The 26,878-nt window shown below is 46.6% G+C and overlaps 1 protein-coding gene and 1 long non-coding RNA gene across 2 annotated transcripts in view; both read left to right on the top strand.

The window, feature by feature from the left end:
• Positions 1 to 26,878, top strand: part of LOC135308305 (uncharacterized) — a 624,983-nt gene that overhangs the window by 5,502 nt on the left and 592,603 nt on the right. Inside the window, exon 3 of the mRNA XM_064433245.1 lies at positions 26,540 to 26,611. Within this exon, the coding sequence (XP_064289315.1) occupies positions 26,540 to 26,611 (72 nt within the window). The remainder of the gene's footprint in view (positions 1 to 26,539; positions 26,612 to 26,878) is intronic.
• LOC135307416 (uncharacterized) lies at positions 24,054 to 25,359 on the top strand. Its single transcript, XR_010368134.1, has 4 exons — positions 24,054 to 24,134; positions 24,778 to 24,864; positions 25,067 to 25,138; positions 25,225 to 25,359. It is a non-coding gene; the product is annotated as an uncharacterized LOC135307416 (long non-coding RNA).

Genomic DNA, 26,878 nt, shown 5'->3' with positions numbered 1-26,878 from the left:
TTCTTGACTTGCTGGATGCACAGGCCAATGGCATCACAGGGCCTTCTTGGTGGGGTCTTCAGATACCCTGGTGGTCACTGAAGAAGGAAGCTGATTTTTCTGGGAAAAAGACAGTTTCCCATGTGTGGAAAAGAATAACCTCTCACTTCCCCATCCTTTTCTATACAAAGTTATACAGGCAAGTGCATTCATATATCTCTATTTTCCTTGTCAATCTATCTATCTATCTATCTATCTATCTATCTATCTATCTATCATCTATCATATTAATCTATTGTGGTGTTGCATTTCATTCAAATGGTATGCTCTATCTTGAAAATGTACCCCTCAAAAATGTATGATTTATTCCAACCTGTGTTCCTCCCCTGAAGTCCCATGAATCTGCAATCCCATTGGCCCAAATCTTATTTCGTGCCCACTTTGAATTTCCCTCTTAAGCTGTGCGAGGAAGACCACATTCTCTCATGGCCCATCTCTCCCCTAGGCTCGCCCTCTCTCCCCCTTCCTTTTGCCTTTCCCCCTTCTCCCTCTGAAACCATGTGTCCTGGGTTGACTATATGATGCTTTTATCCCCAATCGTCTTGTTCTGCTTATACTGAATAATAAGTTTTACACCTTTAAGACTCTCTTCCAGACAGTGAGGAGGGGAGGGAAGAAGCGCGCAGTTTGTTTTCAGACTGCTCTCACTCCTCCACATTCCTGCTCCTGGACTGTGTTGTCTGCGGATGGACAGACAGCCGGACAGAGCTCCTTTTTTCCTTTTTTCTTGCTTTTAGTTAGTTTTAGCTAGCTGAGGCAAAGAAGTTCTCTACATTGTGATTTTTTTCCTTTTTTCTTGGACCTGTTCAAACCTGCTCTAGACTGAACACCCAGAAAAACACCGGCAGCTCCACCTGTGGCCCCCCTGGCCGGGCCTGGGCCACGGCGTTTCCAGCACCAGAGAGACTGATCAGAGACTGAGTGAGCCGAGCTGCAACCTGGGGAGGGGACTGTTCTGAGTTTGCTTTCTTTGGAGCAGTGAGAAGTTTTATTGTTAATATTGTTTAGTTTCTATTGTTTAATAAACAGGTTTCTTTCCACTTTTCTCCAAGGAGATATTTTCTCCCGAACCGGTTGGAGGGGGAAGGAGCAATTGAATCTGCTTTTGTAGAGAAGCCCCTTTGGGGGTTATCTCCCAAACTTGCCCTAAACCAGGACAAATACAGCTAGTGGCGCCCAACGCGTGGCTTGAGAAAGTGGAAAAAAACCCTTTATTAATTGCAGATTGGTTGTGCTTGCTGTGCAGTAGGTTAAAGTACCCAGTAGCCATGTTATTTGAATTTGTAATGTCTCTTGGGGAGGCTTTTATGTGGCTCTGGTCTCTAGACCTTTTTGAGGTTTCAATACCTTTCTGGTCACTAAGATTATTGTCACTATCACGTAGTTTTTGTGGTAAAGGGGCACGGATTGGATTAGCTATTGTGCTGGACTTGGTGATAATGATTTATAGGGCGTTTACAAAGATACTGGCGTCTGTTTACGATATGTATGGTTTATAGTTTCTTCGTCCTACCCTGCATCCCAGTTCTAGCAGTATGTTTTGGGAATTTATTAGTAATTACACCCAGCTAGTTAGAGAAGGAGCAGGGAATGAGGCTTTCCAGCCTTTCCTTTCCTTCTTCTCCTTTGAATCTGTTATGTCACTTTTGAAGAATGTTCAGTTTCCCCTGAATGTTAAAGAGACCATCTTTCTGGTATTTAATCTCGTAAGCTTCCTCGATATAGTCTGCAGCTTCTCTAGAATGAGGGCCGAGATGTCTAGAAAAGCTGATGAGACCCCTGACCCAGAAGTAGACCCACGTGTGAAGAATCCTGAGTGGGGTGGAAAATGGGAAAATATGGGCCAAATCCTGAAAGAATTCTCTGACCCTATAGTCTGGGACTTTCCCCATAAACAAATTCAAAACCCAGCTAAAGTGGGAAAATATCTGAAAGAGAAATATCATAATGACCCTAAAGAGAAAAGGATCATTGCAGTGAGCTGGGCCCTAGCATATGCTTATCGCACACTGCTAGATACTGTAGGGCAGCAAACAGAAGAAGGGGGGCAGGGAGATACATCATCAGCTATCCCAGTCGCTCAGGTTGCAGCCAACACCCCAGGCTCAAAGCCAGCAGCTAAACCACATAGTGAGCCTAAGCCAGCAGTCAAACCAGACAATAAGCCTCAACCAATGGCTGTTGCTACTAGCACTAAAAGTGAAAAGTGCACAGACAAGACCGATCGACCAGTAGATGATGATGATGATGCAGGAGAAGGACCCTCAACATTTCCTAACATAAAATCAAGAGTCAAGGCAACTGGCACAAAATCAGAAGCCAATATTGAGTCCTTCTCCCTGAAGAACCTGCGTGACCTAAGAAAAGATTACACCCAACGATCTGATGAATCCATAATTAGCTAGTTAGTCCGTCTTTGAGATGCTGCAGGCGAAGCTACAATTCTGGACAGCACTGAAGCAAGGCATTTGGGATCCCTGTCACATAATCCTGTCATCGACCAAGGCATGATGAGGGGGGCTAACCCTCACAACCTCTAGGCACAAGTCTTAGACAGTGTAGCACAAAAATACCTGTGTGCCGATGATCTCTACATACAGCAAACACAGTGGAAAACCATAAAACAAAGAATTCAACACTTGAGGAAAATGGCAGTAGCAGAAATTATATTCTCAGATGACATAACAACTAGGAACCCAAACTTAGTACCATGCACATCTGTGATGTGGCGAAAACTGGTACGACTTAGACCACATGAATATGCATCTGCTCTAGCTATTATGAAACAGGATAACACAGATGAGACTGTGCTTGACATGGCAAGGAAGCTCCGAGCTTATGCAAATGCTGTACATAGCCCAACACATGCCAGAATCGCAGCGGTGGAAACACGTCTGCAAAAATTAGAAGATAAGATAGAGGAGAATCATAAGAAACTCAGAGAGGAAATTAAAGAAAACCTTCTCCAAATCTCGGCAGTACAAATCAGAGGTTCTGGTACCCAACGCAGACGTTCCCCAGATGAAGAGAGAAGGTACACCCCACAAGCTGAGCTGTGGTTCTTCCTGCGTGATTGTGGAAAAAACATGAAGCTATAGGATGAAAAATCCACCGCTGCTCTAGCCCGAAGAGTGCGTGAATTGAAAGAAGACAGAGCTCAGAAAGAAAGTTCCACCACAAAGAAAGCAGCTCCAGTTGCCCATAACCGAACTGCCAAGTATGATGATAATAATGACATGTCTAATCCCCTTAAAGAAACCTCTAAGACATATGCCCAAGGAAAGAAAGATAACCAGGTTTAGAGGGGCCCTGCCTCTAGCCAGGTAAAGGCTAGAGAAAATCGTGTTTTCTAGACGGTGTGGATTCGTTAACCTGGCACATCGAAACCACAAGAGTATAAAGCTTTGGTCGACACTGGTGCACAGTGTACCATAATTCCATCAAGACACGTAGGAACAGAATCCGTTTCTATCGCTGGTGTGACAAGGGGATCACAAGACTTCACTTTGGTGGAAGCTGATGTGAGCTTAACTAGGAATGAGTAGAAGAAACATCCTATTGTAACCGGCCCAGAGGCCCCATGTATCCTGGACATAGATTATCTGCAAAGTGAGTATTTCAAAGACCCAAAAGAACTGAGGTGGGCATTTGGAATAGCAGCTGTAGTGACAGAGGGCGTCCAGCAATTGAATACCTTGCCTAGACTGTCTGAGAATCCATCTACAGTAGAGCTTCTGAAGGGAGAAGAGCAACAAGTACCAATTGCCACTTCCACAGTACATCGTTGACAGTATAGAACCACTCGAAATGCTGTGATTCCCATCCATAAAATAATCCGAAAGCTAGAGAGCCAAGAGGTAGTCAACAAAACCCACTCACCCTTCAACAGCCCCATCTGGCCTGTGCGTAAGTCTGAAAGAGAATAGAGACTGACGGTAGACTACCGTGCATTGAATAAAGTGACTCCACCACTGAGCGCTGCTGTGCCAGACATATTAGAGCTCCAGTATAAACTTAAGTCCAAAGCAACAAAGTGGTATGCCACTATTGATATTGCCAATGCATTTTTCTCCATTCCGCTGGCAGCAGAATGCAAGCCTCAGTTTGCCTTCACCTAGAAAGGTGTGCAGTACACTTAGAACCGGCTGCCCCAGGGGTGGAAGCACAATCCTACCATCTACCATGAACTAATCCAGAGTACACTAAAAAAAGGTAAAGCTCCAGAACATCTACAATATATTGATGACATCATTGTATGGGGAAAGACAGCAACAGAAGTGTTTGAGAAAAGAGAGAAAATTATCCAGATTCTCCTGAAAACCAGCTTTGCCATCAAGAAGAGCAAAGTCAAGAGACCTGCTCAAGAAATCCAGTTTCTGAGAGTGAAGTGACAAGACAAACAGCGTCAGATTCCCACTGATGTCATCAACAAGATAACAGCAATGTCTCCACCATCCAACAAGAAGGAAACACAAGCTTTCCTGAGTGCCATAAGTTTTTAAAAAATGCATATTCCTGAGTACAGCCAGATCGTGAACCCTCTCTATCTAGTCACCCGTAAGAAGAACACTTTCCACTAGAACCCTAAACAACAACAAACCTTCGTCCAAATTAAACAAAAAATCACTCATGCAGTAACCCTTGACCCAGTCAGGACAAAACCAGATGTAAAGAATGTGCTCTATTCTGCAACCGAAAACCATGGTTTGTCCTGGAACCTGTGACAAAAAGTACCTGAAGAGACTCGAAACCGACCACTGGGATTTTGGAGTCGAAGTTACAAAAGGTCTGAAGCCAACTATACTCCAACAAAAAAAGAAATTTTAGCAGCTTATGAAAGAGTCCAAGCTGCCTCAGAAGTAATAGGCACCGAAGCACAACTCCTCCTGGCACCCCGACTACCAGTACTGGGGTGGATGTTCAAAGCAAAAATTCCCTCTACCCACCATGCCACCAGTGCTACATAAAGTAAGTAGATTACTCTCATAACACAGCGCACCCGTATTGGAAAGCTGAATCGCCCTAGGATTCTAAAAATAATTACAAACTGGCCAAAAAGTGAAAACTTCAACCTCACTGATAAAGAAAAACAAGAAGTGACACATGCTAAAGAAGCTCCTCCATATAACCAACTGCCAGCAGAAGAAACACGCTATACTCTTTTTACTGATAGTTCCTGTCGCATAGTAAGAATGAATCAGAAGTGGAAAGCAGCCGTATAGAACCCCACACGACAGGTTGCAGAAGCCACTGAAAGAGAAGGTAGATCAAACCAACTTACTGAACTCAAAGCTGTTCAACTGGCCTTAGACATTGCTGAAAGAGAGAGGTGGCCAAAACTCTACCTCTATACTGATTCATGAATGGTAACCAATGCTCTGTAAAGATAGCTAGAAAGGTAGAAAGAGGCTAATTAGCAGCGTAGAAGAAAACCAATTTAAGCTGTTAAAGAGTGGAAAGACATCGCTACCAAGGTAAGAAAGCTACCTGTAAAAGTCCGCCATGTAGATGCCCATGTGCCCAAGAGTAGAGCCAATGAGGAGCACCAGAACAATAAGCAAGTAAACCAGGCTACAAAAATAGAGGTGTCCAAGATAAACCTAAATTAAGAACACAAGAGAAAGTTATTCCTAACTCGATGAGCCCATGATGCCTCAGGTCATCAGGGTAAAGATGCCACCTATAAGTAGGCACGAGACCGAGAGATAAATCTAACCATAGACAGTATTTCTCAAGTTATCCACGACTGTGAGACGTGTGCTGCCATCAAACAAACCAAAAAAGTAAAACCCCTATAGTATAGTAAGCAGTAGTCCAAGTACAAGTATGGGGAGGCCTAGCAAATTAACTACATCACACTGCCCCAAACACGCCAAAGCAAGCGCTACGTGCTCACAATGATAGAAACCACCACAAAGTAGTTAGAAACATATCCTGTACCTCATGCTACTACCCGTAACACCATCCTGAACCTTGAAAAACAAGTCCTGTAAAAACATAGTACCCCAGAGAAGATTAAGTCAGACAACAGAACTCATTTCAAAAACAACCTTATCAGCACCTGAACCAAAAAACGTAACATTAAGTAGGTGTACCATATCCCCTACCATGCACCAGCTGCGGGAAAAGTAGAAAAGTACAATGAGCTGCTAAAAACCACCTTAAAAGCCTTAAGTAGAAGATCTTTCAAAAATTAGGAGCAGCATCTAGCAAAGACCACCTAGTTAGTTAATACCCGAGACTCTACTAACCGAGTGGGCCCTGCCCAATCAAAGCCTTTACATAGAGTAAATAGAGACAATGTCCCAGTAGTACATGTCAAGGGTTTGTTAAAAAAAACAGTTTAGATCAATCCTACCTCGAGTACAAACAAACCCATTCGCGGGGTTGTTTTTACTCAGAAACCAAGTTGCACATGGTAGATAATGCAAAAAAATGGAAAAACACAATGTGTACCTCAAAGAGATCTGATTGTTAGGTAAGAACCATGTATAAATATCACTGTTTGCTAAATGTTACCACCATTGTCTGTGTATAGCTGTATATTATATGTATAATATATGTGTTTGTAGAGTTAGAATATATATATTAGTTTTAGTAGTAAGGTGACGATATGGGGATAAGGGGTGGAATGTCCTGGGTTGACTATATGATGCTTTTATCCCCAATCGTCTTGTTCTGCTTATACTGAATAATAAGTTTTACACCTTTAAGACTCTCTTCCAGACAGTGAGGAGGGGAGGGAAGAAGCGCGCAGTTTGTTTTCAGACTGCTCTCACTCCTCCACATTCCTGCTCCTAAACTGTGTTGTCTGCGGATGGACAAACAGCCAGACAGAGCTCCTTTTTTCCTTTTTTCTTGCTTTTAGTTAGTTTTAGCTAGCTGAGGCAAAGAAGTTCTCTACATTGTGATTTTTTTCCTTTTTTCTTGGACCTGTTCAAACCTGCTCTAGACTGAACACCCCAAAAAACACCGGCAGCTCCACCTGTGGCCCCCCTGGCCGGGCCTGGGCCACGGCGTTTCCAGCACCAGAGAGACTGATCAGAGACTGAGTGAGCCGAGCTACAACCTGGGGAGGGGACTGTTCTGAGTTTGCTTTCTTTGGAGCAGTGAGAAGTTTTATTGTTAATATTGTTTAGTTTCTATTGTTTAATAAACAGGTTTCTTTCCACTTTTCTCCAAGGAGATATTTTCTCCCAAACCGGTTGGAGGGGGGAGGGGCAATTGAATCTGCTTTTGTAGAGAAGCCCCTTTGGGGGTTATCTCCCAAACTTGCCCTAAACCAAGACACCATGTTACACCCGGGGCTGGGGCCCCCAATAAACCCTCATCTAATCAGCACCGTCAGAAGCCGTGTGGAGTCTCCTTGCGTGCCTGCTGCTGCCAGCGAACTCACAGCCCAGGGGGCCCTCCGGGGACTCCCCGGGGAACCCCCCCCCCCCCCAAACAAACTGCTACAATCTATGAAATGTTTCTGTGATTTCCTTCTTGCTAGACATATGCAGGCTTGTTTAGATTGACTGTGAACCAAAATCCTGCAAAGCTGGAAAATGACTGGTGGCCATCACTCTGATTTCCTTAAAAGCCATTTTTCATTCTAATTTTTTCATCTATGGTGGCTGGTAAATACCTTTCTTCCTTAAGCTATGTGCTGGCAATACTGGAGGTAGAAAATAACATAATGCTGCATAGTTTAGATACTTGATAGTTTCCTTGTGAAATTTTATGGCAGTATCTCCTGCCCCAAAACTAAAGCAGCAGGTCAGCTACTGAGCACAACTTACTGCATAGCTGCAGCTCATGTTTCTACAGTGGAAGTGGCTTTTTGTTTTTCTGCATGGGTATGAAACACTACCAATTGAAAGGCCGTTTACAGAGCAAAGAGCCTTGTTAACTGTTGCCTGGACTTTGGGAAGGTGGTAGCTGTTAGATCAATACCCAGTAAACTGCCGAAATTAATTTTTGTGACTACTCTCTTGTGATTTTGGCCTGGCTTCTTTAGGAGGTTCAATTTTCATTAGAAATGGCACAGTGGAGCCAGTGCTGCCTCAGGACAGGTGGAGCTGGGACAAATGGCTCATTGATTTTGATCTCAACAAAAAGCCACCTGAGCTCCTCATGACAGCAACCCCACGGACTGGAAATGGATCCATTAAAACTAACTCTTCACAGAGCTTTTAACTCGAAGCTCTGACACATGGAGCTTGCTCAGTTCTGCCATGGAGGAAGGGAGTTTGAAGACAAAGAGGTTTAGCAAGGAGATCCATGTACAACAAAAGTGCTTCTATTTTAGCAAATGAAGTATCTTAGATGTGAAACTTCATCCGTACTCCAGTCTTATCCTTCCATTTACCCAAATTCTCTGTCTTAAATCCTTTGTCAGTAGGAAAATATGACAGGGAAGTGTAGATCCTCCTTTCCTTCTTGAGCTGGGCAGCTTGTAACCTTGTCTTCTCCGACAAACAGGAGCAGACAAATGGGAATTTTGTCATGAAACCATACTTGGGAAAGTTTGCCCTGTGTTTGTTTTTGTCCCGAAGTAACTGAGATTCATCGGAGTATTTACAAGCCCTAAAGGATGGATTTATTTTGCTTGCTAGAATTTTGATTTTTTTAGACCTTTTCTGCTGCAGAAGAGCCTGGCACTTGCAGAACTCTTACCCCATGCACTTCTCCAGTGCTTCTTGCAGAGAATCATGCATGGAGAATGAAACTCTCACAGTTGACTTCTGCCTCCTTTCCTGCCACTGTTTTGTTCTTTTCCCATTTATAAGGACACAGGTGAACTAGAAATGTTGTGGTCAGATGTGCTCTGTGGCTGCTCTGTGCTCAGAGGAGCTCTCCTGGATGTACAGCTTAGCATCTCCCTCTTTAAAGGGCTGCCCGGCTTCCTCCTGTCCCATCTCGTGGGTCCATCTTTTCATTCCCTTTTAATTTAAAATACTTCCACAATTTAATATTAAATGCTAGGTAAAAAAATCCAGTGGCACTCCCAGATAGAAAAAAATATGTTGTGTGTAACCCAGAGGAGGAATTCTGCTGGCAAAGTGATGGCTTTCCACTGAAGTGGATCAAAAAGGTGCTCAGTTGGATGCTGGTGCTGAAGTACTTTTCTTGTGGCTTGAGTGTCTCATGGCAACAGCCTGAGATTTTAATAGCAGAAAGAAGGGATTTCCTGCTAATTTTCCTCTGAGAACTGTCACCTGTACAATCTTTTCCAGCCTCATGTAGTCTGACCTGTAACTGCTCCAAAGCCTGGTTAATTTTTTTAATGCTTTTGAAATTTTTGGTCCCATTTGCAGAGAACAGGAGGGTGCTGGCTATTTTTTTTCAGGTGCAGTGTATTTTTACTGGGGGCGGGACTGGGTTTAGTTTTACCTTCCCAGCATCAGCTGCACTGATGCTGGGAAGTTACTCTCTCTTATTCCAGTTACTCTCCAGGCTGGTACGTGCAACCCCAGTGGCAGCAGTGGTAGATTGAACTGTGCCTGGGCTGGGTTGGGAGGGGAATAATCCTACTGCATCCATGATTTTCCCTCCTGGGCACCTGCAGCAGGCAGAGCTGTGCCCTCCCACTGAGGCTGCCTCAGCCAGGAATGCTTGCAAAATCCCCGTGCTCCTTTTGCACAGTTCTGTTTTTTCCCTGGCAGAAGCAGGGCTGGTATCTCCAGACCAGGGGACATGGTGACACTGGGTGTTGCCATGGAACGTGGTGACGCTGGGTGTTGCCATGGGACAGGTGAGTCCTTGAAGGCACACACTTGTCCCACTGAGCTTGGGGCCCCTATTTGGAGATCAGCTGCAGACGACTGGAAAAAAGAATGTGGCATCTCCCAGTTCAAACAAACAAACCAGAAAACTTTATTTTGAGGGATGAGGGGGCCAAACAACAGGGGTGGGTGCTCGTCTGGTCCTGCCCTGGTTTTCAGGCCGACTGTAGGGCTTTTTATCTCGCAGCTGCCGCCGCAAGACGTGCCTCACACGAATTGGCCCGGATTGGGAGCGGGGCAAGATCCAGGGGGGTATGTATGGGGCTGTTTGTTTCCTGGATGACTGAGATTCCTGGGACAGCCTCAATGCCACCTGGCTGGTGGTACCAGCACTCTGGGCTGGACCATCCTCCAACCTGCGGCGCTTTGCCAGTGGGCTCTTGGGTGCCTGAGGATCCGTGTCTCCCCGTGGGTGGCCTCGCTTCAGGCCCTGCTTTCGGCAGGGCAAGCTGCTGCTGGTGACCAGCCCCACGGCCTGGGACCACCCTGACACCTCCTGAGGGGTTGGACCATCCTCCAACCTGCGGCGCTTTGCCAGTGGGCTCTTGGGTGCCTGAGGATCCGTGTCTCCCCGTGGGTGGCCTCGCTTCAGGCCCTGCTTTCGGCAGGGCAAGCTGCTGCTGGTGACCAGCCCCACGGCCTGGGACCACCCTGACACCTCCTGAGGGGCTGGACCATCCTCCAACCTGCGGCGCTTTGCCAGTGGGCTCTTGGGTGCCTGAGGCTCCGTGTCTCCCCGTGGGTGGCCTCGCTTCAGGCCCTGCTTTCGGCAGGGCAAGCTGCTGCTGCTGCTGGTGACCAGCCCCACGGCCTGGGACTGCCCTGACACCGCCTGAGGGGCGGTGCTGGGGCTGCTGGTCTCAGCACGCAGCAGTGGCACGCGGTTGAGCCGGATGCGTTTTCCTTTCTGGCTGCCCGAGTCTTGTGCTTGCTGTCTCCATGAACGGCGACGAGCCTGGTCCGGCCTGGCATGTCCGGAGAGGCAGCTGCCGCTCTCTGCGTCTGCCTCTGCCCGGTGACACGGTGTGCATTGGGGAGAGAGAGAGAGGGCAGGGGGAGTGAGCACCTTGTAGAGCTCAGGAAATGTCCCTGCAGCATTGTCCCCAAGGCCCTGCTGGCTGGCTAAAGGGCAGGGGAAGTGCCGGTGCCCACAGCCCAGCCTGGCTCCTCTGGCCCATGAGAGGAGGGCCTCTACTCTGGGGTGATTCTGTGGATCTCCTGTTTCCCCTTTCTGCTGCTCTTGGCCGCTCCCCCTCTGCCATCTGTGGGGAGGGAGACTTGGCTCTCACCTCGCTCCTTGCCAGGGGGACGCTTCTTAGCAGCGTTCTGCTGCACCATTGTGGGTACAGAGGAATGCCTGGATGGTCTGTGCCACAGCACTGCCGGCCTTTCTCCTCCTGACAAAGCCTTCCAATCCTTCCTTGAGTGAAGAGAGATGTCTCAGAGACACCAAAACTCGCTCAGCAGCCTTGGGCAAGCTCCCTCTCGGGATCCTGTCCTCAGCTCTGAGTGCAATGTTGATGTACAGCAACGGTTATACCTCAGGCCTCCCTGGAGATGTGCCCGTGACCTCACAATCGGTGAGTTCTGCGTGCCTCACTCCCCTCACTTGGGGACGGTGTCCTTGTGGGTGCTGGCTGGGACTTTGTCCATGTCAGGCATGGCTGTGGTGGGAAGAGGAGAAATGGGAACAGGTCCATCAACAGGTTTATGGGCTTGAGTAGGCTCAGGTCTTACTACAGGTCATCAGTGATGATTGTTCCCCCCACCACAGCACCCAGGGGACCTTGTAAAGTCTGAAGACTTTGCTTATTTTTAGGCCTCTCATGTTAAAAGAATTCCATGCTGGGCCTGTGTTACATAATTTTCTCAAAAAAATTGTCCAGTTAGACCAAGCTGAAAAGTAGTTCTTTTGATGTGGTAGGTTTAGGAAGGAACACAGATGTCGACTAAAAATCAGTCATTCCTAAGAAAGCGTAACTGTCATTATCAAAGAATTGTGGATGTTGAATAGCTTAAATGTACAAAATAACATGAAACTAAAGTTGAAGCAGGTTATTACTTACAGTCTAATTCAGAGCCCCTTGAAGTATGTCAAAAAGAAGCTTTGACTTCAGTGCTCTTTGCATCTGACTTAATTCCACAAATTGGAAACAATGTTTTGGTCAAGCTTTTTTTAATTTTTTTTAACAATTTAATATGTGTCAAAAACTCCTAAGGTTCACTACATTTGCCTATGGAGTATTTTTGATTTCCAGTGTTTTCTTATTCCCATGTTGGGTTGTTGTTGCTGGGTTTTTTGCCTTTTTTTAAATTTTATTTTCCAGTCTAAAATAAAAATCTGCTGTATTTAAGTTTTTGATCCTGTATGATAATGAAGACTAAACTATCCTATTTCAGTTACTTTTCAAAATAAATATGTGGATGAAAGTAGGTAAAATCTACTTAACAATATGATTATATTCACATGAGGGTCTGAAAAAAATAAGTACTTTTTTCTTATCTGTTAGCTCACATAATTAGTTGTTAGAGCACTCTTGGAAAAAGAGCTATGGGAGTAAAAGCAGTGGAGCTAAAAAAGTGCAGCTAATGTAAGGCAATGGTTGTAGTGCAAAGATGCCAGAGAATATAATAAAAAATATCTGTTGTGATCTAAATTTAGCATTATTAGAGTCTGGGGAAAACTATGGCTGAGAAGTCATTAGGGCAAGAACAAAGGTTAGTGCTGCAGAGAAGAGAGCTGATGCCAAGCTGAAGACACTGTTATTTACAGATGATTCAGATCTGCCTATCAGTTCAGAAAATTGCCCTCTAAAAATGGAAACCATCATCATATTAAACTTCACATGGAAACAAGAACCACAGCATGTGGACTGGCCTTTCTCCTCGTGTTGTCTATGTATAAATATCTATTTAGCAGTGGGCAACTGGGCTGCCTCTGTGTGGTGGGGATGATGGGGTAGTAGTTTGTGGAAGGTAGCTGGGACAAACTTTAGGAGAGGTAAAGGACAAGTACCCACAGCCAAAGAATATGGTCAATGAAACACTTGTGGTTTTGTCATGAAGAGTAAATTTTAAGGAATTAAACACTTGTGGTTTTACCATGAAGAGTAAATTTTCTTAGTGTAAAGTCATCTTTTTATCATAGACTGTTGAATTTTAAGCAGTGTATGTGGCTGTAATGCAGCTCTCAACGTCAACATTTTGGAAAATTTCAGAGTATGGTATGTCTTTAGGTCCATGGTTTTCATGTGCCTTCACTTGCTATGAGGGGTTTATCCAAACCCCAGGTTCAGATAGTATCCAGCTTGTTCCAGATGTCCTGCACTTTTGTTTCATGGGCACATAGATAATAAAAAAGTTATCAGTTTCTTTATGCCTTTTAACTGTTGTTGTTAGCCAAGGACATGGTGTACATTTTTGTGAAAGCATTTTAAAACCAGATGAAATTGTTTTTAAATCAGAGGTTTTTCAGAAATATTTTCAATGATACACATTATAGCATACAATCAGTGCACTGGAATTTGGATTAACTTAAATAAGATCAAGTGAATATATCAGCAATCTTCCACAAAATAATTAAGAAGTAACTGTGTACTGCATATGACTTTTAAATATCTTTAAATATCTGATGACTATTGCAATTGTGTTGTGGTGCAGGGTTCATTTGGTTTCTTCCGTTTCCCCCTAAAGTTATAACGGTTCGGTCCTAGGGTTCCCCCCCCCACCCGCCCTGGCAGCCCCTCCTTTTGAGAGTGTCAGTTTTTTGTCTCCACCCCTGTTCCCCTGGTTACCCTCTGTCAATCCCTCCCTGAGTTCCTGTCCATCAGCCACTGTCCCCTTCCCTATTTCCAGAAAGTTCTCCCCTCCTCGGTGGGTGACTGGATCGGGAACAAGGGTCCCTCCCTGTCGCATTCCCTATTGGCGAGCCGGCATATTTGTCACGAGTTTGTTCCCTCCCAAGTTCTCTCTCATTGGTTGAAATGTTCTATGTTCCGTCCCTTTCTAATCGGCTGTACCCCTGCCTCGTGGTCCCGACTCGGCTGGCGTTCCCTGGAGACATTAAAGCACTCTGGACTTTGCCCTGATTCGGGTCCCTCTTTTCTACTTCGCCTTCTTGCTGATCACTGCTGCCTCCTGCTGAGGCGCTGCCCGGACGCCCCCGGCGCATCTGGGCAGTGCCCCCCCGGCTGTCAGTTGCTGTGCCACAGCTCGGCCGGTGCAGCCTCCGCCCCCGCCCGGGGGAGTAGAGAAAAAACCTCGGACAGCAACTCGGCACAATTGTACTTCAACTCGGATGAAACTTTGACAGATTTCAGTGCATGTTTTGCTTTTTTTTTTGATCTGGGCCAGAACTGTAGAGAAATGGAAGTCTGACCATGTGTGCACTTTGTGTGGAATGTATTGAGTGGTTGCAAACTTGTTTGAAGTCGTTGTTTTGGGGAACTAAATATATTTTTTTCCGTGTGTGTGAAAGTTACAGAAGAGTTACTGTCTAACACATAAAAATTCAAAGCTAGCCCTATAAATGGGTAAGAAATCACATGTCTCTCACAGCTTTCAAGAAGTGAACCTTTCTTTGGAAAAAGAGAACCAACAATAAGCTGTGCTTTTTATTAAAATTTCTTTTTATTTAATATCTCTCTCCATGTTTGTATACAATGTGTATAATTTAGTGGATTTTGTAGTCAAAACAATTGATATTGCCCCTATTTTCCTGCAGGTTTCTCTAAATATATATCCTCTTCAATGATTTTTTCCCTTTTAATAATCTTTATTTATGGTTCACATGAAAAACCAGCCACTGGGGAGTTGGGAACATGGTTTTTATTGTCTGGATGTTGTCAGTGATGGTGCACGGAAGCATAAAGGATCTTGAATTTTGTAAACCAAGGTAATTGTGCAGGAATCTTGATAACAAATTCTTGTTTTGACTAGTAAAGGATAGGTTATTAAATTCATCGTTGTAGTATCTAAAGCTTGCTCCAAAATGGGGTAATTTTTCATCTAAGGACCACTTTGAAGTACACTCTGCATGTTTTTTTTGAAGCATCCCTTAACAACAGAAAGTTACAGCTGGGATGATGTTTCACTGCTTTTTAAATAGATCCTCTATGCAAAACCTGAGGGCTGTAGTTGAGCTGAGCCCTGTTTTGCTTGGAACTTTTTTGCCCCCACAATTTCCCACAAAGTGAAGGTGGAGAAATTACTAACTTTTACTAAGAAAGATAATAGGTCTAATGGGCTCTTGTATATTATGGATTGATCAGTATACTCAAGCTGTAAAATTTTTGTATGAAAAATTAACAAGCACAGAACCTGTAGTCTGGACTCTGGAGGATACCAAACGGTTCCAAGACTTAAAGGCTCGATTGACGAAAACCCCAGTTTTGAGTCTGCCTAATTGAAGAAAACCATTTGATCTGTTTGTTAATGTTAATGAATGGATAGCATATGGAGTGATAACCCAAGGCTGGGGGGGAAGCAGGAAGCTGGTGGCTTATCTGTCAAAATTATTGGATGTGGTTGCAAGAGGGTGGCCAGCCTCTATTCAAGCTGTGGCAGCCACAGCTACCTTATTAGAAGACACTCCAAATCCTACATTAAATGGAAGGATTTCAGTACACACATCCCATTATTTGAGGACAGTGTTAAGCCAAAAACTCCTCAGTGGCTAACACACAGCTGAATCCTGAGGTATGAAATAACCCTGATGAATGTCAAGAATCTAGAGACTGTCACCTCAAAAGGTTGAAATCCTGCTCAATTCTTAACCGGGGAACCAAAAATGGAAAATTTAGATCATAATTGTATAGAACTAATTGAGATGCAAACAAATGTAAGAGAAGAGCTAGAAGAAGACCCCTTACCATATGGAAGGATCCAGTATATAGATGGATCCTCCCAAACAGTAATGGGAAAATGGGCATCAGGATACGCCATTATTGAAGCAGAGGAAAACAAAGAAAAAGGGAAATTACCCTCAAATTGCTCTGCACAAACTGCGAGGTATATGCCCTAAAGAGAGGTTTTGATTTATTAGATGATATAGGGACAATCTCCATGGATTCTCAATATGCCTTTGGGATAGCTCATACCTTTGGAAAAATCTGGCCAGAGAGGGCATACCTTAACTCAAAGGGGAAAAATCTGGCACATGAAAGTCTGATAGGGAAGCACTTGAATCCCTCAGAGGACCAAAAGAAATTGCCACAGTCCATATTAAAGGCTACTAAAAAGGGGATACCCCTGAAATCCAAGGAAACAAATTAGCAGACCGGGCAGCCAAAAAAGCAGCCTTTGAAATGCTGGACTCAGTCATAGTCCTAAGGGTAAAAAAAGACCGGGGAAAATAAAGGAAGAGGGGGTTCCAGTTTTCAAGGACAAGGAGCTAAAAGAAATAGAGCAAATGGGAGCAGTAAAAACAGGGGATGGAAAGTGCTGGACCCCAGATGGATGATAAATATTCAACTGAATAATAACCAGGAAAGTGATGGAAGAGATATACCAATTAATTCACTAGGGAACACAATGAATATATGATCATTTCCTGAAATATTGCATGGGGACAGGAATATATGAAATGGCCAGATCCATCACAGGAGAATGTCTAACCTGCCAAAAAGTCAACAAAAAGGTAATGTGAAAAACAACTCCAGGAGGGAGGAAATTAGCCATAAGACCTTTCCAGAATATTCAGGTTGATTTTACTGAATTAACTCCAGCCCCAGGGTATAAACACCTATTGGTCATACTTAACCACCTAACCCACTGGGTTGAAGTGTTCCCCACAAGAAACTCAAACTGTGACAAAAGTTCTCTTGGAAGAAATTCTTCTGAGATATGGGCTAGTAAATCTTATTGATTTGGACTGTGGCCCCCACTTTACATCCAGTGTTCTGCAACAAGTCATCAGGGCCCTGGGAATAAAGTGGGAGTTACACACCCCTTGGCACTCTCAGAGTTCTGGGAAGGGCAAGAGGGTGAATCAAACCTTAAAGCATATCTTAACAAAATTGGTCTTAGAAACCCAATAGAACTGGGTCAAATGTTTACATCTAGCCCTATTACAAATAAGAACAAGAGCCAGAACAGATCTAGGGGTCTCTCCTTATGAAATGCTGCTTGGGCTGCCTTTCTTGCTTACCCTGTACAGTACCAGGGAACATCTAGAAGGGGGCATGACAATGCAAAAATACTTAGAAACAGTAACAGCAACCCTGGAAGAACTAAGGGAAAAGGGACACCTTCCCCAAACTTCCCCACTGAACTGTAAAATACGTAGTATTAACCCAGGAGACCGGGTATTGATTAAATCATGGAAAACCTCTCCACTCACTGCTCGCTTTGAGGGCCCCTTCCAGGTGCTGCTTACAACAAACACCGCAGGAAGAGCAAAGGAGCGGGGGTGGACACATGCAAGTCCAGTGAAGGGTCCAGTACAACCCCCAAATGAGGCAAGCAAATGGGCTATAGGCAGCAGAGACAATAAAGACTTGAAATTGGTCCTGAGGAAAACAGCAAAAGAAGCGCAACCCTGAACACAACCCCCCACGGGAAGCATCTACATTGTTATCCTTAAATCCTTAAAGCTTGTTAATGTTTGTTATAGTACAAGGTCAAGTTTTGTTCAGCTAAGAATGACAATCAAAATAAGATCTCAGTTTCTGGTACTGTTCCATAGAGCACTCTCCTTGCAACCCTAATTGGGACCAAATTGAAGAAAGGGAGTCGGTACAATAAAGGTCATGGCAGAATGTCTCCAGAAGAAGGGAAAACCAGAAGTGGGAGGCAAGACTGGATTGGGAACTACCTCCAGGAAATACTCTCTGGGCACCGAGAAAACCCCTGTGGTTCGAGAGGTGAGGAGGCCAGCCCGTACCAGACTCCCACTGGTAGCAATGCTACTACTCACCCACTTTGGAGGAAGTGGAGGAAACACTTGTGAGAAGTGTTACTATCCCTTGTATAGAGGAGATACAGTACGTGTACTCATCAGAGTACACACAGACATGAATCCCAAATGCATCGATCACTCCCAGTTAACAACCTGTAAAGAAGAAAATAAACTATATGGGCTGGCTAAAAATATTGCAAACCCAAGCCAGAGGATGTCAGGAGAGTGCCCTGTGAAAGAAAGATGGGTATGCTTTGAACAAGGAAGTGAAACCACAAGGAAAGTGATACATTCAAAGAGAAAGAAGTGCAATTGAAAAGACAAAGGGATAGAGAGGGACAAATATACAGAAAGAATCTTTTTTATCAATATGGTACAAAAGAATTTAATTTGACTCATTGTTGAGTGTGCAGGGGGACACACTTAAATGAAATTTGGCCATGGGACAGTATCAGTTTAGGTCCCCTAGACATTTTTAAATGGATTACATCAAGAAAAAGCACAGTGGTACCCAAAAGAAGGGAAGGTGAGTGGAAGCTTAAATCAACAACAACAGAGGAAGAGTTCAATAACATTAAAAAGTGTGTGCTGGATTGGCACGGCTAACAAATCAGCCATGGCATTGCCTTCTGCTAAAAAATCTGGAAGAGAAGAATGTGAGCGAATGTGCATTACAAAGTAAAGTTCTTGTTGAATGGAAAGAAGTAGGATTAACTTTTTAAGCAAACCGTATAACTGATCATCAGAAACTTCTTTCAGCAGAGATCCTTCTGCTCTTTCCACCACACCTGCAACCACCACCACCACACCTGTAAATTGAATCCGTTACTAAATTAAAAGGAAATGTGAATTTTGAAAAGACCCGTACAACTGCTGCTAACTCTGTAATCTGTGCAGAACCATCTACTTCCTCGGTATCTGATTCCCATTTTTTTGTCTCTGAATTTTGCCAAGCAATCACAGACCTTTTAGACTTCCCAGAACCGTCTGTAAAAAATGTGATTGCCTCGAGGGGTGCATTACTTCTTAAAGGCTTATGAATTAATTTTAAAGATGAACTTAATAGCTCATGTTTGGGACAATTGACTGAAATTTTTCCTGCAAAATTTTCCAAAGCAAATTGCATGACTTCTGAATTTTGAATTAACCATTCTAAATAGATGGATGTGACAGGCAGAAAGATTTCTGCAAAATCTTTTCCTGCAAGTGAAAGCATTCGAGATCTAGCCTTGATAATCAATTGTGAAATAATTTCAGGGCAAGTTGTTATAGTTTTACCCAATTGACGAGACAGGAAAACCCACTCTAAGATTATCAGATGGTCCTTCTTCTCTAGATCCCACTGGAATATCAAACCATGAAGTTGTGGACTCTCTCCTAGAACTGCAAACAAAAAAGACAGGTTAGGATTATACCGATGAGCCTGGCACATCTGGATGGCTCTCATCACTTTGTCCAAAGCATTTTGAGTTTCTTTGTTGAATTCTCGCGGTGAGTTTAAAGCTGTGTCTCCTCTCAACAAGTCTGCCAGAGGAGCCAAGTCCTGATTTGAAAGGCCTAGTAGTGGACGAAGCCAGTTCAGAGTCCCCACGAGCTGCTGCACTTCATTCCATGTCTTTGGATTTGTCCTCAGCTGGAGTGGCTGCGGGGTTACCGTTTGTTCTGTCATCCTGTATCCTAAATATTTCCAGGGAGGAAGTGTCTGTATTTTTTCCTTTGCTACAGCGAGTCCTGCTTTCTCCTCTGCTGAGATGACCTGATCTGTTGTCTCTTGCATTGATGCTTGGTCCTTGGCTGCTACTAAAATATCTTCCATGTAATGTAATATGAGAGAATTTGGATATTGTGCACGAACTGAGGAAAGTATTTTTGCAACATACCACTGGCATATACTCGGGGAATTTCTCATTCCTTCTGGTAGAGAAAGCCAATGATATCTTTTCAAGGGTGCTTGCTGATTTATGGATGGGATGGAAAATGCAAATCTTGGTGCATCATCTGGATGCAAAGGAATATTGAAAAAACAGTCTTTTAAATCAATAACAGACAACTTCCAATCTTTTGGAATCATAACAGGAGAGGGTAAACCTGGTTGTAAAGAACCCATTTCTTGAATCACTTCATTAACTTTTCTGAGATCCTGCAACAACCTCCACTTCCCACTGTTTGGCTTTTTGATTACAAAACCTGGGGTGTTCCAGGGACTAGTAGTTGGAGTTAAGTGACCTTTGTTTAACTGTTCCTGTACCAACTGCTCTAAAGCAGCAAGTTTCTCTTCGGGTAAGGGCCACTGGCTGACCCAGATGGATGTATTAGATGTCCATGTCAGTTTTAAAGTGTTATGTCCATCAACAGCTTTTGTTAAAATCCAGTTTCTAACCTCACACCCCATTGCGACAAAATGTCCTGGCCCCAAAGAACAAAATCAGCTCCTACAACGAATGGTCTTGTGGTGGCAACACGACCTGCAGGCCCCTCAAATGTGCCTGAGTGGGAGCTTCGAGAGCTCTCACAGTGACCACCAATAGCTGCCAGCTGAGCCAGCGCAGGCACCGTGGCCCAGTCCTGTGGCCATTCCGGTGCCAGATGCCGTCTGCTCCGGGATCTGTCAGGCCACTGAGGGTGATGGCTGCCCGAGGGGCTGCAGCACACAGGTGAGCTGAGGCCGCCCGCGGCTGATGAGCCTGGTCCAGGCCATGGCAGCTGTGCTGTTCTGGGACTCTGGTAGGAGGAAAGCTTGTGCTGTGGTCAGTCCTTTGGGTAAAAAGCATGGAGGGTCTGGACACAAAGCTAACACTGTAATTTCCTGTGAACAGGTGACAGAGAGCACAGCTGGAATGACATAAAAACCTTCTGCATGGGATCTGCTCACTCCCACGATGAGGAACTGACGTGGTTGTGGTTCAGGCCCCAGCTGTCCTGTGGGCACTGTGTGAGCAATGGCATTGGTCAGCACCACTGGCTGGGCTGGGGACAGCTCCAGTCTGGCACCTGGGGACATTGTGGTCGGCAGTCCTGCACAGACGTGCTGCAGCTCTGACCGTGGTGGCCTGTGGTGCTCTCTGCCCCTGGTGCAGGGTTCCTGTGTCATGGCAGCCACTGCCCCGTGCCGGGCTGCACGTTTCCCGGCAGATGGCACGGACAGCCCTGTGCTGGGTGACAGCTGTTAGCACGTGACAGAAACCTCTGCATCCACTGTTTCTGGGCAGTGGCCTTCTGCGGGCCCCAGGACATCCCCTTTGAAATGACCTCTCTGGCCACACGAATGGCACGTGTCCCTTGGAGTCTGCTGGTTTTCAATTGCACCTCTGAATGCTCTTAGAGCCTCTGCTAGGGCTTGTGTTTGCATTTCTGCTGCTTTTTCCTGCTGCTTTGGGGTGTTTTCCTGAGCTGCTGTGATGGCACTGGCCAGCACCTCTGCCTGCATGGCTGCTGCAGGCTCAGGGGTGCCCAGGCGGTTCAAGCATCCACGAGCTGGGTCAGGCTGGGCTCAGGACCCTGTGGCAATGCACCTAATACTTTTTTGCAGCTCGGGTTTGCATTAGAAATTGCGAGCCATTTTAATAACTCTTGTCTGGCTCCGTCTATTGGAATTTGCTTTTCTAATGCTATTTTCAAACAGTCCAAAAACTTAATATAAGGCTCATCTATTCCGTGTTTTATTTCTGTGAAATCTAGTTCTGGTTTGTTGCCATCAGGAACCTGTAACAAAGCTGTTTTTGCTGCTTCTTTGATATCCTGTAATACTTGTTTATTGAGAGTTCGGGCTTGTGTTTGAGGATCTGTATGAGCTCCTCCACCTGAGCTGATCTATAGTCAAATTTGCAGTGGCTGGAGTTCCTGCATAACCTCCTAAAAGGTCATTTAACAAACGTTTCCATGCCAGTTCCCACAGAGAAAATTCTCTTCGGGACAGCAGGGATGTGCAAAGCTGCTTTAAATTGTGTGGAGTAAATACATTTGCTGTAAAGGTGGCTTGTAAAAGACTTCTGAAATATGCAGAATCGCTACCATACAAACGAGAGGCTCTGCAAATCTCTTTTAACTCAGCAAAACTGATCTGCTGCCAGCTCCCTCTCGGTGCAGGACCTGCTGTGCACCTCACAGGAAAAACTTTTAACTTTGATGCAATTCCCCACTCTCCTTCCTGAACTGCATCCTTTCTTATCCTCTGCCAGGTATCTGTGACTCCTTGTGTGTTAAACTCTTCCTTAGATTATTTGGAATTACAATGTGGAGCATAAGAATAATTTATTTTTTGTTCCGGCAAGGTGTCTGACATGGGCGCCGCCATCTTGGACAGGGTGACTTCCGGGCATCACATCCGGTTCCCACGCTCGGCAGGGAGGGGGCGTGCCCTCCCGGGCTGTGGGCGGGGAGCAGGGGCGGGGACACTGCCCGGGCTCCGCCCACAAAAGGGGCGTGTCCCTGCTCTGATGGGCAGGAGCTCAGGGAGGAGCCACCCAGGGACTGCTGGGAGCCCGAGGAGGAGGGCGAGCCACGCCCACGAAGGGCGGGGCTGGGCCGGGGCCATCATGGCGTCTGCCATGAGCTCCTCTGTTCTCAGAGTGGGCACAATCGGCTCGGCTTTTTTCCATTGTACTGCCAAAATTCACCGATTTCGAGCGCCAAAGGGAGCTTTTCAGAGGGAATACAGAGGACTTAGGTATGGCAGGGATTGTGAAAGATGTGGTTTGCAGAGGAGCCTGGCCAGGGCTGGTCTGCTCCCCTCTCTCCTGGGACGGGGGTGGGGAAGGGGGAGGGCGGCTGGCCTGGCCACCTCCCGGCCGCTCCTCCGGGGTTTCTGGTTCTCGACTGGGATAAGGGAAGGCTTCTGGGTCCCCTCAGAACTCCTCTTTCTCCTCTCCTCCCGGTCCTGCTGTTGCTGCTTGCATTCTGCCCTGTCCCTGATCTTTGCTTGCTTGTGTGCATTCTTTGCTTGCTTTGCACTTTCCATTGTTACAAATTTTAAGACCGTCCTGAATATTGGACGCAGCTTTAAGTTGGACTTCTTATTCTTTTCCATGTTATGTAATTTCAGTCCGACCGAATCCCAGAAGTCTGGATCGAGTTTCTGAGACATGTCTGAGTTTGGGAACTCTGTTAAGATCCATTTTACAAGCTTTTTAAGCTGTTTCTTGTCAAACTGAATATCTTGAATTTCTAACTTATAATTGAAATATGAAAAAAAATCCTGCTCAGCTAAAGACAACCGATTTCCCATGGTGGCACTCACCAGAGTTTTCCAGTTGTCCTTCTTGGTATGAAATTCTTCCCAGGTCCTGGGTCACAACAGTGACAAATCAGCTGAGCTGAGCGACAGAGTCCTCTGAGGCTGCGGTGCTGCTCCAGTCCCGTCTCTGATTACAGCCTCCTCTTCACCAGTATGAGGCTTTGATTCGAGATTCCCTCTCAATCTCAAATCCCTTCTTCTGGGTTTTCTATTTTAAAGGGACAAAAAACTCAGGTGCAGGCCTGCTCCCCCAAAACACGCAAATATCAAGTAAAAATGTCCTATTTTGATGGAGGTAATCAAAAAATCCCTAGACCATCTTCCTCAATAGGAGAAATACTGTCCGGGCGCCACGTGCTGGGTTCTTTTTTCTCGGGCCGGGTGTTATAAACCTTCAAAAGGGAACCCAGCACACCCAAGGATAGCTCAGCTATTACCTTTGGCAAATAATGAGCAGGATGGCTTCTGCTGCAGTGTTAGAAACAAAAAAGTTTAATAAAAGGCAAAATGACAAACAGAAAATCCGATCCAGGTACAGCAGTCTGCCACTGGTATAAACACCTTCACAAAAGCCTCGTGGTCCTTTTGTCCTCCTCTTTTCTACTTGATGGGCCAGGCAGGACCTTTTCGCTTCTATCCAATTAGGTGACACCAAGGTTTTAGTGAAGCCTCTGGGGTCTTACGAGGTGGCTTTTCACCTGATAGTTGGGAGAAACTTCTGGGCTTTTTTCCTTTTTTGGGGGACAAAGGCTAGCTTTGCCACTCTGTCATTAGGGGGGCACTCTCCTACACCTCCCCACTGGGGAACAGCTCCATCTGATCCAGCTGTCCCTCTTCCTTTCTCCAGAAATGAAAGGAGAGCCTGTGCAGAAGGAAGCATTTCCCAGAGGAAGCAGTGCTTCCATGCCAGCCTCTGCTGCAGGAAGAGAGGCGATGCCAGGCACATGCCCAGGAGGTAATTGCTGTGCCTCTGGGCCTGGGCCCTGCTGAGGCTTGAGCTGCCCTCTCTGCTGCTTGGCAGTGCGGGCACACAGCATTACCTGACCCCCTTGCAGTGCTCGGTTCCCTATACAAGGGGATCCCAGCACACCATGGAACGCTTCCCATCTGTGCTCCTTTCTAGATTGGGATCGTGACTTGCATCATTTGGAAATGCTGGTAAACCATGGTTTAAGGATCTTGGAGCTTGGTGAAGGTAGGTTGTCAGCAACCCTTTCCTAACAGAGTAATCACTGTCCAAGTGTAATCGTTGTCCAGAGGAATATTCCTCTGTCATTTCCCTTGAGATCCTCTGAAGTTTGATGGATTCTGGAAATCCTGGCCTCAAAGTTTCTACTATTGTGCCCAACAGTGATCACGGAGGATCGCTGTCAGTGGGAGAAGGGAGCATTTAGCTTTCAGCCTTCCTCCTGTGTGCAATGCCAGTGTGTCCTTCCATGTGCTCTGTGCAGCCAGGGAGAAGGGCAGAGAGGGAAGGGGCCGGGCCCAGGGCTGTGCCCCGGGGCTGAGCCTTTGGCAGCTCCTTTGCCAGCCCTGGGGAGCCTGAGCTGCTCCTGCTGCCACTGCCAAGCTCTGGCCCTGCCCGGGGCTGGCTTTAGAGCTGCTGGCAGCTCCAGGGAGTCCTTTCTGCCCCAACTGCCCTGCAAGGGGCTCCTTCCATCCCAGTGTGGGGCCACTGCAGGCACGTGGTCCCCCTGCCCCTGCTCCTGAGTGGGAGGCAGGTCTGAGGGAGTGCCTTGGAGGGCAGCAAACACCCAGGTGCCCTCACTGCCACTCGGGCCTGAAGGAGAATCTTCAGCAGGGTCACAGGAGCTGTTGTGTCCTGGCTTTCTTTGCAGCTGAAGTTGATGAAGATGATGCTGTTGATGAAGATGATCGGGATTCCCAGCCCATACCCATTACTGAGCATCTGGGAGATGCTGAGGGTAGGTAAAGACTTTCCTCCCTGGGAGAGCTGCCAGCTCAGAGCCCAAAGCTGGGCCAGGGGGACAGCGCTGCAGGTGCCAGCACAGAACCATGCACGTGTGTGCCCTCGCCCTGCACGATCCCCTCACCGCTCCTGCGTCTCAGCGGTGCCCGTGCAGATCAGCAGAGATGGCAGAAGCTTCTGTGGCTGTTGAGTTACAGGTGTGTCTGCAGGGAGGACTTCTCCTGCTCCTTTGCTGATCCCTACACAGAAGCCTGGCTCCCATCGCAGGGGTGAGTAGTGTGTCCCTGCTGACCCCACAGGCTGAGCACTGGTTTTGTGGGATCCATTCCTGGGAAATGGAACTATTTCACTTCAGGTCCCCTGAGAATGGAGAACAAACTTAGAGGAGACACTAAGTCCTGGAGGCATCCAAACACATGGAGGAGATGCCGAGTGATCTGGAGAGACGCCGTGGTGGGTGCATTTCCCTCATGCTTCCCCTGGGACTCAGCAGCCGGGGCCTTTGGCTGCACATCTGGACACGCCGTGCCCGGCACAGCGGGAAGGGATCCATGGCAGCCTCGCTGCCCCACTGCTGCTGCTGCTGCTGCTTTGACACCCTGCAGGGCTGTTTCCCAACCTGGCCTGGCTGTAGCTTTTTCCCAGCCCCTGCAGGAAGGCATTGGGCATTAGCTGACAGGCAGCCCAAACTGCACCATGTGCCTGAGATCCCCTGAAATTTCATAGTCTCCAGGATGATCAGTAAGGGTGGGTATTATGATGAAGATGGGCCCTGGTCTACCCAGAAAATTGTGTGGATTCCTGATCCTTAACCATGACTTTGACAAGTACTGGCTGCTGAAGATGCCACCTCCCCAGTGGGGAACAGCCCCACCTGATCCAGCCGTCCCTCTTCCTTTCTCCAGAAGTGGATGGAGAGGCAGGGCAGAAGGAAGAATTTCCCAGGAGAAGCAGTGGCTCCATGCTAGCCTCTGCTGCAGGAAGGGAGGCCATGCCAGGCACAGTCACAGGAGGTAATTGCTGTGCCTCTGGGCCTGAGCCCTGCTGAGGCTTGAGCTGCCCTCTCTGCTGCTTGGCAGTGCAGGCACAGCCTGGACTAGAGCGGCACAGCCCAGGGGAATTATCCCGAGCAGGCTCAGGGCACTCGGGTAACTGAGCAGTCCTGCTGGGGTCCCTCCATGGGAGACATGTCCTGAAACCTGGCAGCGACTGCACGGGGTGCCCACGGTGGGGAAAGGACAGAGGGGGAGAGCAAGGCTCCAGTGTGTCCTGAGAGGGCCTGGCTGTTTGCCCTTGGGATCTGGGGGGTGTCCCAGCAGAAGGAGGGCAGGAGGGACAGAGGGAGGGAGGGATGGATAGCTGTGGCACTGCCTGCTGCAGTTTGCCCCCGTGCTTTAGGGAGGATTTCTTCTGCGTGTGAGGGAGAGAGACACAGGGCCCTACAGTGCTCCAGCCACCCCAACAAGGAATGTTGCTGAGGGCAGGGAAAGAGTGTGGAGAGTGATCAGGAGCCAGCCCAGAGCTCCCCAGGCCCCTGTGCAGCTTTGGCCATGTCCATTCACATCTGGCTCCCACGGCCTTACCCGACTCCCTGGCAGTGCCCAGTTCCCTGTGGCAGAAAGAGATCCCAGCACACCCTGGAAAATGTTCTCATCTGTGCTGCATTGTAGATGAGGGTGCTGGGAAGGCTTCTCCATCAGCTTGGATGAATAAAGTTTTGAAGCCCTTGGAGCCTCCTGCAGGTATGTTCTCAGCATACCACCAAGGAAGAATTGTAGACAAGCGGGCAGGCACCAGGTGACAGAAGCTTCTGTGGCTGTTGTGTTACAGATGTGTCTACAGGGAGGACTTCTCCAGCTCCTACCTTGGATGCTGCACTCAAGCCCAGCTCCCGTCACAGGGGTGAGTAGTGTGTCCCTGCTGACCCCACAGGCTGAGCCCTACTTTTGTCGGATCCATTCCTGGGAAATGGAAATATTTTTCTCTAAGGTGCTCCAACAGGGAAAATC

The sequence above is a fragment of the Passer domesticus genome, chromosome 9, assembly GCF_036417665.1.
Source record: "Passer domesticus isolate bPasDom1 chromosome 9, bPasDom1.hap1, whole genome shotgun sequence".
In the NCBI taxonomy this organism is placed as follows: domain Eukaryota; kingdom Metazoa; phylum Chordata; class Aves; order Passeriformes; family Passeridae; genus Passer; species Passer domesticus.
This window is presented reverse-complemented; position numbering and strand designations above follow the sequence as displayed.